A 12,542-nucleotide genomic window follows, 5' to 3' on the forward strand; every position below is an offset into this window, starting at 1 on the left:
AGTCCAAAATGATGTCTTTTGACTAAACCCATCAGTGACGTGATTAGCAGCCAGTAGGAATGCATGGCTCGTGATATTGGAAACATCTCTGTTGAACAACTGGACTTTCAAGATACTTTGAAAGTCTCGCAAGCTGATGTGGGGGGCCCCTCTTTGTGGGTGGCCCCCTGCAGCTGCGGGCTCCGCATGCACCTATCAGAGGCCCTTGGCACACCTAGTGTGCGCCCCCCTAAACCTCTCCCCTCCCATCAAAAGCAATCGTATGTTTTTTCATATGTATTGAGGTGTATATGACCAAAGATGTGGTCTCAGAATTTGGAATCACCCAATATTCCTCAACCCACAGCTGATGTTGACCGCAGCAATTTCCCCCATATGACGTACCTGCTGTTTTCTGAACACGTAAAACTTTCCAAAGGTAAAGGCCTCTTCAATTTCTCTCTCCCCATTTTGCACAGGTGCGGTGGGGACATCGAGCCTCCTAACTTCCAGCGTCCAAGAGCCTCGTGTTTCTGGGGGTGTATAGGCTCCGTCTTGTTAAGCTTGGCTGTTGTCACACTTCTTAAGTTTACCGCATCGTTGTCTTGAAATTTTGATTTCCTATTATAATAAACACTACGTCGACCTCGTTGTGATTAAAAACAAACAAACAAACTTTACATGATTCGGCCAAATATTTTCCTTCTGTGAAATCAGGACCGTTTGATTGGCGCTCGTGTTCATCTTCCGGTGTACAAGGTACTGTGGCGGCGGTTGGGTCGGTTCACCGATTTAAATGGAATCCTTTCGCTCGATCGAATTCCTTACAGTTGTTTTGTGCACTCGTGTCCCATCTACACCGTCGTGTGTGTGTGTGTGTGTGTGTGTGTGTGTGTGTGTGTGTGTGTGTGTGTGTGTGTGTGTGTGTGTGTGTGTGTGTGTGTGTGTGTGTGTGTGTGTGTGTGTGACAGACATTGTCGGGTTTCGTTTCCAGCAAGATTTAAATGATGAAGCAACTCGCATCCACATTGAACACGTGATTTATTGTTTAAATGCCTTTGGAGCGAGCGGTGTACCACGGAGTGACGTCATGTTCGTGTTGATACGTCATGATGCGATGTTTGTTTTTACCATATTCTGCACGCCGTGCACTCTCGCCGTGTGTGCCTTTGCTGTGTTTGCTCGTTCACCGAAGCCTTGCTTGGACACACGATGAGTCGTTGAAGCTTCGCACAAAGACACGATTGAGGAATCCTTCGACAAAACAGACCAGAAATGTCGATGGTGTATGATGGACGAGACGTGTTTCAACCAATCCACGAGCAGAGCCATCGATACCGACAACACTCGAGTGGAAAAGAAAGATAACTATCAGGGAGCACTCGGTAGAGTGCAAAACCTCCGCCGTCAATACTGCTGGGTCACGTAAGTGAACCTGATATCTTATTCATTGTAGGTCAAAACGGATCCGACTCTACTGAACCACGATTGAATAAACTAAACTAGATCGATGCGCATGTAGAAATGCCAAAAAAAAAATCGAAATTTTTTTGAAAAAAAAAGTTGCAAAATTTGTTGTTTTTTTTCTCCAACAATTTTTTTTGGGGGGGGGGGGTTGGAAATCACTTAAAACATGTAAAAATGCAAAAAAAAAATTCAAATATTTTTCAAATAAAATCTAAATTTTTTTTTGAAAAAATTTTTTTGGGACCAAGTCCAAAATCTAATGGCATGATCCTTGGACCATACCTAATCCCCCCACCAAGTTTCGTCGAAATCCGTCCTGGAGTTTTTCTGTAATACTGTTCACAAACAAACAAACAAGCAGTCAAAGACTGGTACTTACAAAATCGTCAACTTGACCTCTGACCTTGTCTAATAAAAGCTGTCTCTTGAGAAGGTCGCGACGCAAACCAGAAGTTTCTACGATGATTCTGCACCAAACCATCAAAAATCGTAACGTCGACCGAAGCAAAAATCTCCATTTCTCCACGCAACACACGCATGGATGAATCGCCCTGCCTGTGAAACACCGGGATGACAGTTAATATCTGCATCAGGATTTGAACCCAGGCTCAGAAGAGAGTGCGTACTTCCAGACCAACAGACCGGCAGCCCCTGTTTACCGCACTCGGATCAGAGTCCTGACGGATGTCATTGAAGATCTTTGCTTCTGTAATATGGTTGTTAATTTAATAACAGATGAAATTGCTTCCAAGTGATCAAGTTGTAAGTAGAGATAGAATTCGCGACATTCAAAATGACGTGTGAATGGTAAACGAGGCATTTTGTGCACGCGATGTGTTTACACTGACTCGGTTTGGCTCGCCGGGCACTTTTAACCTGCCGTTACGAGCGTGAAGTGTGTAATTCAAATCATCTTTTAAATATAATTTTCAGCATTTCAGACGAAAGAGTGGCAATTTCAAAATGGTTAAACCATAATTGTTCTGTTACTGAATGCAAATCAGACTCATGGACGTATAATACAGGAAATGCAAGAAATATCTGTGGATGAGAGATGTTGAGTTCCTATCATTTCCTGTTAGTACAATCTAGCGCTGGCTGTGGATATAACTAACACACACACACACACACACACACACACACACACACACACACACACACACACACACACACACACACACACACACACACACACACACACACACACTCCTATTTTAGGACTGGATGCAAAAGTCTAGTATTTATTTTGTGTCCCCAGAACCAAACAAATAATATATTATTTCAAACAGCCCTCACAGCTCTGATTATAGCACCCCTACCCCCTCCTCCCATACATGATTAATCGTAAATATCATCATTTTAAACTTACTCTGTACATTCACACAAGCTCCAGATATGTCCTGCCCATCAGTGTTCAGAAGCAACCAATTCAGACACACCGTCCATTCACTGGTAGAGATCCGTCGGGGGGGGGGGGGGTTCTGTAGCACACGCCCATCCACTCGGGTCTTGCACCAACCCATATGGTCAGGAGTTTGCAGTACGAGCAGCTGCCCGTTCGGCAAGCTGATAAATTTCCCAAAATCTTTCATTATACAGATGCACAGCCCTTTCTCTCAAGAACATTTCCAAGTGTTTTTGACTTCTTTTTAGGACTTTTTGAGGCATTTTAGAAAACAACCCATGTCCCAGACGCGTGATATACTTTCTTTCTCCCGGAACACACAAGTTTCCTGAAGTTTCTGTGCATGCACACTGAGCATTCTGGGGTAGATTGCATCATTTTTAAAGTTTCGTATTGACCTTTAAAAAATTTTTAAAAGCCACTCTCGCAGTTACTTTTGTTTTTGAGAGATTTATCGTATTATTAGTGACAGAAAGAAGAGCTGGTATTTATGGAGGCATAGTGGTTGAGGTTGTGAAAACTGATGATTAAATCTGTACTAATAAAATGGGGTTAAGAGTATTTCTCCTGTGCAGATACTTAGCATTATATCATATCTGGAGAAGCTTCTGAAATCAACCTTAAGTAATGATTTCTACTACATTTGGTGAAAATATATATATATTATTTTTGATTCTTCAATCTTTTTGTGGGTTTTGCTTCTCAAATAGTTTGCATGAAGAATTCTTGAATGTCTGGTTTATGTTGAATACATTTTATAATTATACCTTGCAAAATTGTTTATTCAAATTGTGTCCATTGAAAATGAGGATAATTTTGACCATGCTGTATGGTGGATTCAAAAAAAAGAAATGGATTGTAAAGATAAATTTCATGGTTATTTGTAAAATTCATTTGTTTAGAATTACCATGTATACAATTTACCTTTATTCACCCCAGTAACAAAAAAATGTTTTCACTTTTGTGTCTGAGAAGCTTTGAGCTGTATGCAGGTTAGATATCATGGTATGGCACCCTGCAGGCAACTTGAGGCTGAGCCCAAATGAAGAGGCATTGATTGCACAAGAGGAGAAGGATAGACGAAAAAAGCTACGAATACATTTGGTAAAATGCTGCATCAGTACAATATCTATTTTCGGTGTTCTGAAAACTGTACTAATAACTTTAGTGGTGGTAATCTGGTTAAATTTATATGTCTGTGTGTGTGTATGTATGTATATATATATATATATATATATATATATATATATATATATATATATATATATATATATATATATATTGTTGTGGTTTTCCACTGCGTTCGGCGTGCGGACGACCGTTCTTGCCAAATCGCAGTCGCGCGCCCACCGAAGGCCGCAATCCAGTCGTGACTTTCCGGACCAACCCCGAAATCCAGTCATGGATGCATTAACACATCATAAACTAGCCAATTATTCTGTCCACGCGCTGCAGGGTTGATCGCCGAATTATTGATGTACCTAATTATTCGCGCGGACAGAAATGCTGGGAGTCTATACCTCGACGGAGTCCATACCTGTACGAAACCGAGCCGCTTAAGCGGCTCGTTCCGTGTGCGAAGCCGAGCGGTTATATATCACCAAGTCCCGTCGGAACAGATTTACTTTTAGCGGCTTTAAAAGCCAGTTAATATCCCAAGCGCACCATGGCAGTCAATGGCAGAAAGTGACGCAACGAGCAGGTTGACATTCAAACAATGGGGCATTTATTTGCACTTAGGCATGCAATCAATGATTGGCGGGATGGGGACAAGACACGAGCAAAAGCCTACAGCCGAGTTCTATTCAGAATGTACAAGCACGTACTTACTCACAATTCTACTTTGAGACAAGGCGCCACAGACTTTCACACAAAAACCCAAGAAAGAAAAGACACGGGCTCGTAAACCTTTAATATTCCTCAGAGCCGGGATGACCGAAAGGCTCCGAGAGGCCGGGCCGGTTACCTCGCCGCCCCTCGGTGGCGACTTGTTGGGCTTCGGGTTGGCGACCCTCGGTGTCTCCGTCTCGCTGGCTCGTTGCCAACGCGGCAGCGGCTTCGAATGGCGGCTTGGTGGGTCGAGAGCCTTGCGACGCGCCCGACTCTTCACTGCCGTCTTCCCGACGACCCCAACGAACTCTCCCACGGGCATCCAACGAACCACCACGAACCTCCCGCGTGGCAGGCGAGAATTGTCATCTCTCGACGACACTCAACTCCCTCCAACTCAACTGCTTTCTCGGCGTCCCAACACGGCTTTTTATTGGGTCCGGGGCGTTCGCCCCCCCCTTCCTGGCAAGCTGGGGAAAATCCTTTGGAGGGAGATTGGTATGTTCTTACGCCTTTTTGAGGGCCCCACCCCAACCGTCAAATCTGCCTTCTTCTTCGGGTGGCTTTCTGGGAGTGTTGTTCTTGTTTGTAGAGGAGGGTCATTCTTCTTCAAGGCAAAAGGCCATTTTGATCTGGTTATGTTTGTGGAGATGTTGCGGTTGTAGACTTAGTGGCGTTGTGGTGAAGGTGGCATGGTTGTAGACTTTGTGGCGTTGTGGTGAAGGTGGCATGGTTGTAGACTTTGTGGCGTTGTGGTGGAGGTGGCGTTGTTGTGGAGTTTGTTGTTGAAGAGATGTTTAAAATAAAAGATAGCAAAGAATAACGACTAACTCAAAGATTCACAGCCCGGCACATGAACAATTCCCCGTTATACATTGGTGGGGGAATCTAACCTGGAACACACACTTAGCAAAATAACTGATCTCTGGGGAACCTGAATGGTGTTCTGTGAATTTCCACCACCGTAACAATACATATATATATATATATATATATATATATATATATATATATATATATATATATATATATATATATATATATATATATATATATATATATATATACACACTGTCAGTGCCGTAAGACGATGCCCAATGGAGATCAGGGGAGTGCTCATCACATTCCACATGTTTCTTCATATATATATATATATATATATATATATATATATATATATATATATATATATATATATATATATATATTTATATATATATATATATATATTTATTTGTATATATATTTATATATTTATTTGTATATATATTTATTTGTATATATATATATATATATATATATATATATATATATATATATATATATATATATATATATATATGCCTTGGTCTGTTTGACAAACAAATAGATTATATGGTCATCATCAGTTAAACATCAAACGAACTACCGAAATGAATTTTGGGCTTATTTGGCCTCATCAGGAAGGCATAACGATAAATATCTAACCAATGATGACCACATTCGTCGTTTATGTACATCATACGCACCTCCTGACTTATGGTGAGCATCGCCATGGATTATGTCTCGCACGATAAAACCTCATAATCTGCACAGAGCAACCGTCCGTCTGCCACCCAGACGATTGTTCCTGCTAATGCAAACCATTCAACCAGAAGGCACGTGATGTGATCGGCGGGCAAATCGAAACATGTGGGCGAATGTGGTCATCATTGGTTCGATATTTATCGGTATGCCATCCTGATGAGGACAAATATGCCCGAAATCCGGATCGGTGGTTCCGTTTTATGTTTAACTGATGTTGACCATATAATATTTGTCTGTTTGACAGAGTCACCGGGCCAAGGCCTCTGAGTTGGAGGTGACGTTTTGGTGTCGGACTGTGTCCAATGGGGATCGACAGAGTGCTCGTCAAACTCCACATGTTTTGATTTGCCCGCCGATCAGGTTGGGTGTGCCACAATGACAAATTGATTTGATTTTGGTGAAGATCTGAATTCGGATCTGGATATGAGAATTATTTAATTTTTAAAAGTGATTCTTCATCATTGAGAGGTCGGGCCAAAAATGATTTCGTACTGTATAGCATGATATTTCAAAAATGTATTGGGCCTGATATGTTCTCGTGGCGGAGGAATGCGCTCTACCGAGTGCCCTTCTTGTTCAATATGTTTTGTAATATTTGTCGGTGAACAGCATCTATTGTTGAGCATTGCTGTTTGCATGTCCAATTTACAAGCTGATCATTGAGTATGGTGTGATTCTTCATCTTAGGCAAAGATTTGTGACAGTCATTGCATCGATGTCCTCCCATATTTGGTCTCCAAGATGTGCTAATGAATTTTTATAGGACTTCTGGAACTTGAAAAACAATGCAATTTGTGAAAAACGATGATTACTCAGTATTGCTCTGCTGTTTGTGACGTACCTTGAAATCGTACATTATTGAATGCAAAGTACATCTTTATTTTTATGCCCTGGACGAGCATGTTTTTGTTTTTTATGGAGAGAATGTGAAAGGACTTTGCATGGTCAAAACCGTCTTTGTGTTTTCCTTCACAACAGTTACGGCAGCAGCAGAGGGCCTTTGCTGAGCATCTGAGAAACAATGTTTACCTACGACGAGAGCGGGAAATTTTTGGGCTTGCTGAGCAGTTACGGGTGGAATGGTTCAAAGCCCACCAGGCAAAGGTTTCAAACCTTGAGATGCTGTTAACATGTAGTCTCTCTGAAGTTGGCCAAGCTCATCGTGATGCCAAGGAAAATGTAAATATCTTGCTATTGTGCGCACTTGAAATCCTGAAAGTATTTTTGTTGTCATTGTGGTTGATTTTATTTTTTCATTGTCGGAATATTGTGGGGTTGTTAACCTACGCACGTGAAGCGAATAGCAAAAAGCGGAGTTAAGCAATTGGTTCATGTCTGTTTGTCTAACTGTCTGTCTATCCACAAACATCAGTTTACGATCGAAGAACAACTTATTTAAATTGAATGTTGTATTTTGAACGCGAATCAGTTCAACAACACTTTGTGTCTGAATTTGTCACGATCGCACACGTGCAGAGGAGTGAGATAACTTATTTTTTTTCACTCTATCTGCCTGCCTGGCATTCAAACAGAATTGAAAATCATTCCAAACAGGAAACTTACAGTTTTAAGGACGTCGTAAAGGGCACTTACAACAAGCACAAATAACTAATGTATTGTGTTCGATAGGCTGGTATAATTGACACTGCGTCGGTAAATTCTGGAATTTATTTATTTATACGACTTTTACAATCTTTATTTTGGTTAAATTAAATTGTATACTTGACCACTGTAGAACACAAATCGTCTTCCAAAACCCTTCCATTTAGCAGTGAATGGACATGTTAAATAGGGTGGTGTGTAAGGGTGCTTCGATAACGCTAAACTTCTGAATTTTTTAAACCATCTTTAAAATCATTATTTTATTTCAATTGAAGTGTACACTTAAACACTGCAGGGTATCATGCTCGATAAATTCTCTAGTCTGTAATGTATTTCAGCCATAATGTGGGAAGGAGAAGCATTCTTGTAATGTTTTGTAAAGTCCAGAGATATTGGTTAATGATCGACAAATAAACATAATGGTGGACTCGAAGAGGTATCAAAGCAATGCAAGTTTTCACCAATATTTAGGCTCATGTAGTAGCTTGGACTGTACTATTGGACAATCTTCTTCACTCGGATATTTGCAGTAAACCTTATGAACTCATGAATGACAGCCACATTTATAACTAGGATTTTATTTTATTTGAATTTTTTTGTTGCATCGTGCATGTAGAATAATGTATATTGTGGTTTTATGGTGAAAGTGATTTTAGAGTCCTGCAATCCATTCATCATATTGTGTTCAACAGTGCACGTCATTTCATCAGTAACACTGATAAAAGGCAATCAAAACACACTTACAAACACAATATAAGGAATGAATATATGTGGCATGGACAAAGTGACATTAGGTTCAAACATGTTGTGGGAGAGGGTAAAAGTCTCTATTTACATCTCCCCCCCCCCCCCACCCACCTCCTATTTCCATCATTCTTACAATTTCCTTTTAAATTTTGGGGTCATCTCAATGTACCGTATTTACCTCTGCTACCAAGGTGGATGGAGGTTATGTTTTCACCCCTGGATGTCTGTCTGTTTGTCTGTGAACAGGATATCTAAAAAAATTTGTGGATGGATTCGGACAAAACTTGGTAGACAGATTTGGTGTGTGACAAGGAAGAATTGGATCAATTTTTCTGAATATCTGGATCTGGATCTGGATCTGAGAATTTTGTTAAGTGATGCTTCACCATTGCACCATTGATAGGGCTAAAAAATCGATACACAGTAAACCCAATATTATGGGGATTAGATTCCTGGAAAATGCTGTGATAGCTAAAACTGTGATCATGAAAACCCAGGGCCAATTGGAAGGAGGGAGTGGGGGTGGGGGGGGGGTCCCTGGACTTCGAGGTAATATATAGGAAGATCGACGGCAGCCAGGAACTAGAAGGGCACTTGGTAGAGCGCATACATCCGCCATGCAATGCATGATCCACGAGAATATATCGGGCCCATTACATTTTTGAAATATCATGCTATACAGTGCTGTATCGTTTTATCTCTATCTCTCAATGGTGAAGAATCACTTTAAAAAATAAATAATTCTCATATCCAGGTCTGGATTTGGATCTTCACCAAAATCTAATCAGTGTCCTTGTCACACACCTGACCTGTCCACAAAATTTCCTCTGGATCTGTCCACGACTTTTTGAGATATCCTGCATACAAACAGACAGAAGGGGGTGAAAACAACCTCCTTCACATTCGGTGGCAGAGGTAATACTGTGTGTGTGTATGTGTATGTGTGTGTGTGTGTGTGTGTGTGTGTGTGTGTGTGTGTGTGTGTGTGTGTGTGTGTGTGTGTGTGTGTGTGTGTGTGTGTGTGTGTGTTTTTTATATATATATATATATATATATATATATATATATATATATATATACACACACGTATTAGCATTTAAATAAACACGTAAATACTGTTACGAATTTGCGCCCGCCGGCGTGCAATCGGCCGCGTAACTCCAATCGCAACCGCGTCGCCCACCGGACGGACAATTCAGTCGTGACCCTCCTGGAACTACCGCCAGGAACCAGTCACGGGTGGGGGTTTAACCTCACAACAGCCCAGTGCGCATTCTACCCGCGCGAAATAGGTTGAATCACCGAATGTCGATATACCTAAGTACCCGCACGGGTAACCTACCGAGGGGCTGCACCGCGCCGCAGGTCGGCCTGGGACACACACCGCTTAAGCGGTCCGTTCCGTACTACAGTGATAACCGAGCGGTGTTATCGCCGACCTCGACGGATTCGATTCTCTTTCCCGGGCGTTCAAAACCAACTACTCATTCCACGATGCAAGATGGCACTTTCAAAGGGGAAAGGACGCAACGAACGGGATACGTTTCACACAAGGGCATTTATTATGAAGCACAACGCAAGCAAGGCAGTCATGCAATATACAAGCAAGGAAAAAGTATTACCACCGACTATAATTATTATGTACAAGCACTTAAACAGGTTTACTTAGAGGACACGGCGCCACAGCATGCATACAAAAATAACAGGAAAAGACCTCCCTTCAACGGCCGTCGAGTCCCTCTCCCACGACCGTCAGCGTGGTCGCGCCTGGTTCCGGCCTCCCACGCGGCCGGCGAACCCTCTCCGGCACCCCTCGTCCGGATGCGCAGGTCCACCAGACAGCCGGCACTGCTGCGCCTCCCGTTCGCGTCTCCACCAACAGGCCGCTCGCCGGACCACGAGCGCAGTAACGAGCGAGGGGAAGAAGAATTGGACCACTGGGGAGACAGGGGCGAGCATGAACCGAGAAGAGAAGAGAGAAGAGCGGAGAAGAGAAGACAGAGCGAGCCTCGCTCGCGTCCGCCCTTTATAGCGCGGGGATCCGCCCTTCGCCCCACCCCGCTTCTGACTCCACCTCCCTTCGAGAAAGTTCCAAAAAAGGGGCGTTCCTCACTCCCGTCCGCGTCACGCCGTTCATCCACCAATCGGGAGCAAGCTGCCCCACCCCTTTCCTTCACACCAAGCGCGGGGGATTCAGGCGGAAGAATCAAGCAAGGGAAAATTAGGCGGGGAAAACCCCACAGGCTCCGCAAGAGCTTTTGTTCTGTCAATCCTGCCTGCGTTCTCGGACGGTTCCCGACGCGGAAACCGTCGTAGCGTGGACCATGGAGGATGGCGTCCTCAAGCGGGCGGAGTGGCGAAGATGGCGGTGGTTGTTGTGGGGGTGATTTGAGCGTGGTTGGCGTTGTGGCGTAGTTGGTGGTGGCGGTTGTTTGTGTGGAGGTTCAAAATAACGATAGATAAAGAAAAACCCTATCTCAAGGGTCGCAGCCCGGTGAACATGAAGAATTCCCTCTAAACAACGGTGGGGAAACCTATCTAAACACTCACTTACTGGGATAACTGATCTCAGGAACCTTCATGTGTTCTGTGAATTTCCACAGCCATAACAATACGCTGTTAATTAAACAAAAACGTGAGACATTTACCTTTTTATACGCCCGATATATATTTCGGGGCGTATTATGTGATACCGGTCGTCCGTCCGTCTCTGTCTGTCTTTCCGTCCGTCCATCCATTCCTGTCCGCACTCTAACTCCCAAAGTTTTCAACTTTCACGTTTCATATTTGGTACATAGGTACAGACTGTGGAGACGGTGTGTCACGACATACGTTCGTCATCGAAAGTGGTTGCCATGGCAACCAGGATGCTGTTTTCCATGTTGTAGCACAATTCTGTATCTCCCTTCTTGTTCGGGCGTATATTGTGCTCACTTGCACTCTTGTTTAATTTATTCCAAAACAGTGAGATGGGTGAGGGTAAACATATTACGTACTTGTTCGTACTTTACTCTGCCGAAAATAGGAAACGCAAGACTTAGCTCGGGATGACAATGATGATATTGGGGGAAGGGTGGAGGTTAGAAAGATGTAGATGTTGAACTCATGATAGTTGTTGGATCATCGAAAGCACAACAAAGTCACTTGCTGCATTGGCACATATAAGGAGGGTAAAATGATCCTTGGCCACTTTGATCCAGAGCAGATCTTCCCTGCTTGGACTTTAAGGTATGAGGTGGCATCCTCTTCTAAAATAATCCCATCTCTTTAGCGTTAAAAACATTCTCCGGCATAAATCCCTTCGCGTCAATTCATTCCGTGAGCCATGGTTGAACTGGAGCCTTCGGCCTCGGGCGCTTCCTGAAAAGGTTGATAAATCTGCAATGGGTTCTTCCATTTCACTCGGTCTGGGTAAATCCACAATGATTTCTGCCGTACACCGGTCCACTCGAAATCCGTGAAAATCCGCAATGATTTCTGCCGTACACTGGTCCACTCGAAATCCGTGTAAATCCGCAATGATTTCTGCCGTACACCGGTCCACTCGAAATCCGTGAAAATCCACAATGATTTCTGCCGTACACCGGTCCACTCGAAATCCGTGTAAATCCACAATGATTTCTGCCGTACACCGGTCCACTCGAAATCCGTGTAAATCCACAATGATTTCTGCCGTACACCGGTCCACTCGAAATCCGTGTAAATCCACAATGATTTCTGCCGTACACCGGTCCACTCAATCCGTGTAAATCCACAATGATTTCTGCCGTACACCGGTCCACTCGAAATCCGTGTAAATCCACAATGATTTCTGCCGTACACCGGTCCACTCGAAATCCGTGTAAATCCACAATGATTTCTGCCGTACACCGGTCCACTCGAAATCCGTGTAAATCCACAATGATTTCTGCCGTACACCGGTCCACTCGAAATCCGTGTAAATCCA

The 12,542-nt window shown here is 43.1% G+C and overlaps 1 protein-coding gene across 1 annotated transcript in view; it reads left to right on the top strand.

Annotated features, from left to right (window-relative positions):
• The first annotated feature begins 1,431 nt into the window (after positions 1-1,431).
• The window catches only part of CEP295 (centrosomal protein 295), a 75,008-nt gene continuing 63,897 nt past the window's right edge, over positions 1,432-12,542 (top strand). The window contains 3 exon segments of the mRNA XM_085881663.1: positions 1,432-3,864; positions 3,866-3,955; positions 7,226-7,426. Coding sequence (XP_085737789.1) covers positions 3,838-3,864; positions 3,866-3,955; positions 7,226-7,426 — 318 coding nt within the window. The 5' untranslated portion in view covers positions 1,432-3,837.

This window comes from Eptatretus burgeri, chromosome 5 (genome assembly GCF_056783735.1).
Source record: "Eptatretus burgeri isolate ZD-2024b chromosome 5, Ebu_testis_v1, whole genome shotgun sequence".
NCBI classification, from domain to species: domain Eukaryota; kingdom Metazoa; phylum Chordata; class Myxini; order Myxiniformes; family Myxinidae; genus Eptatretus; species Eptatretus burgeri.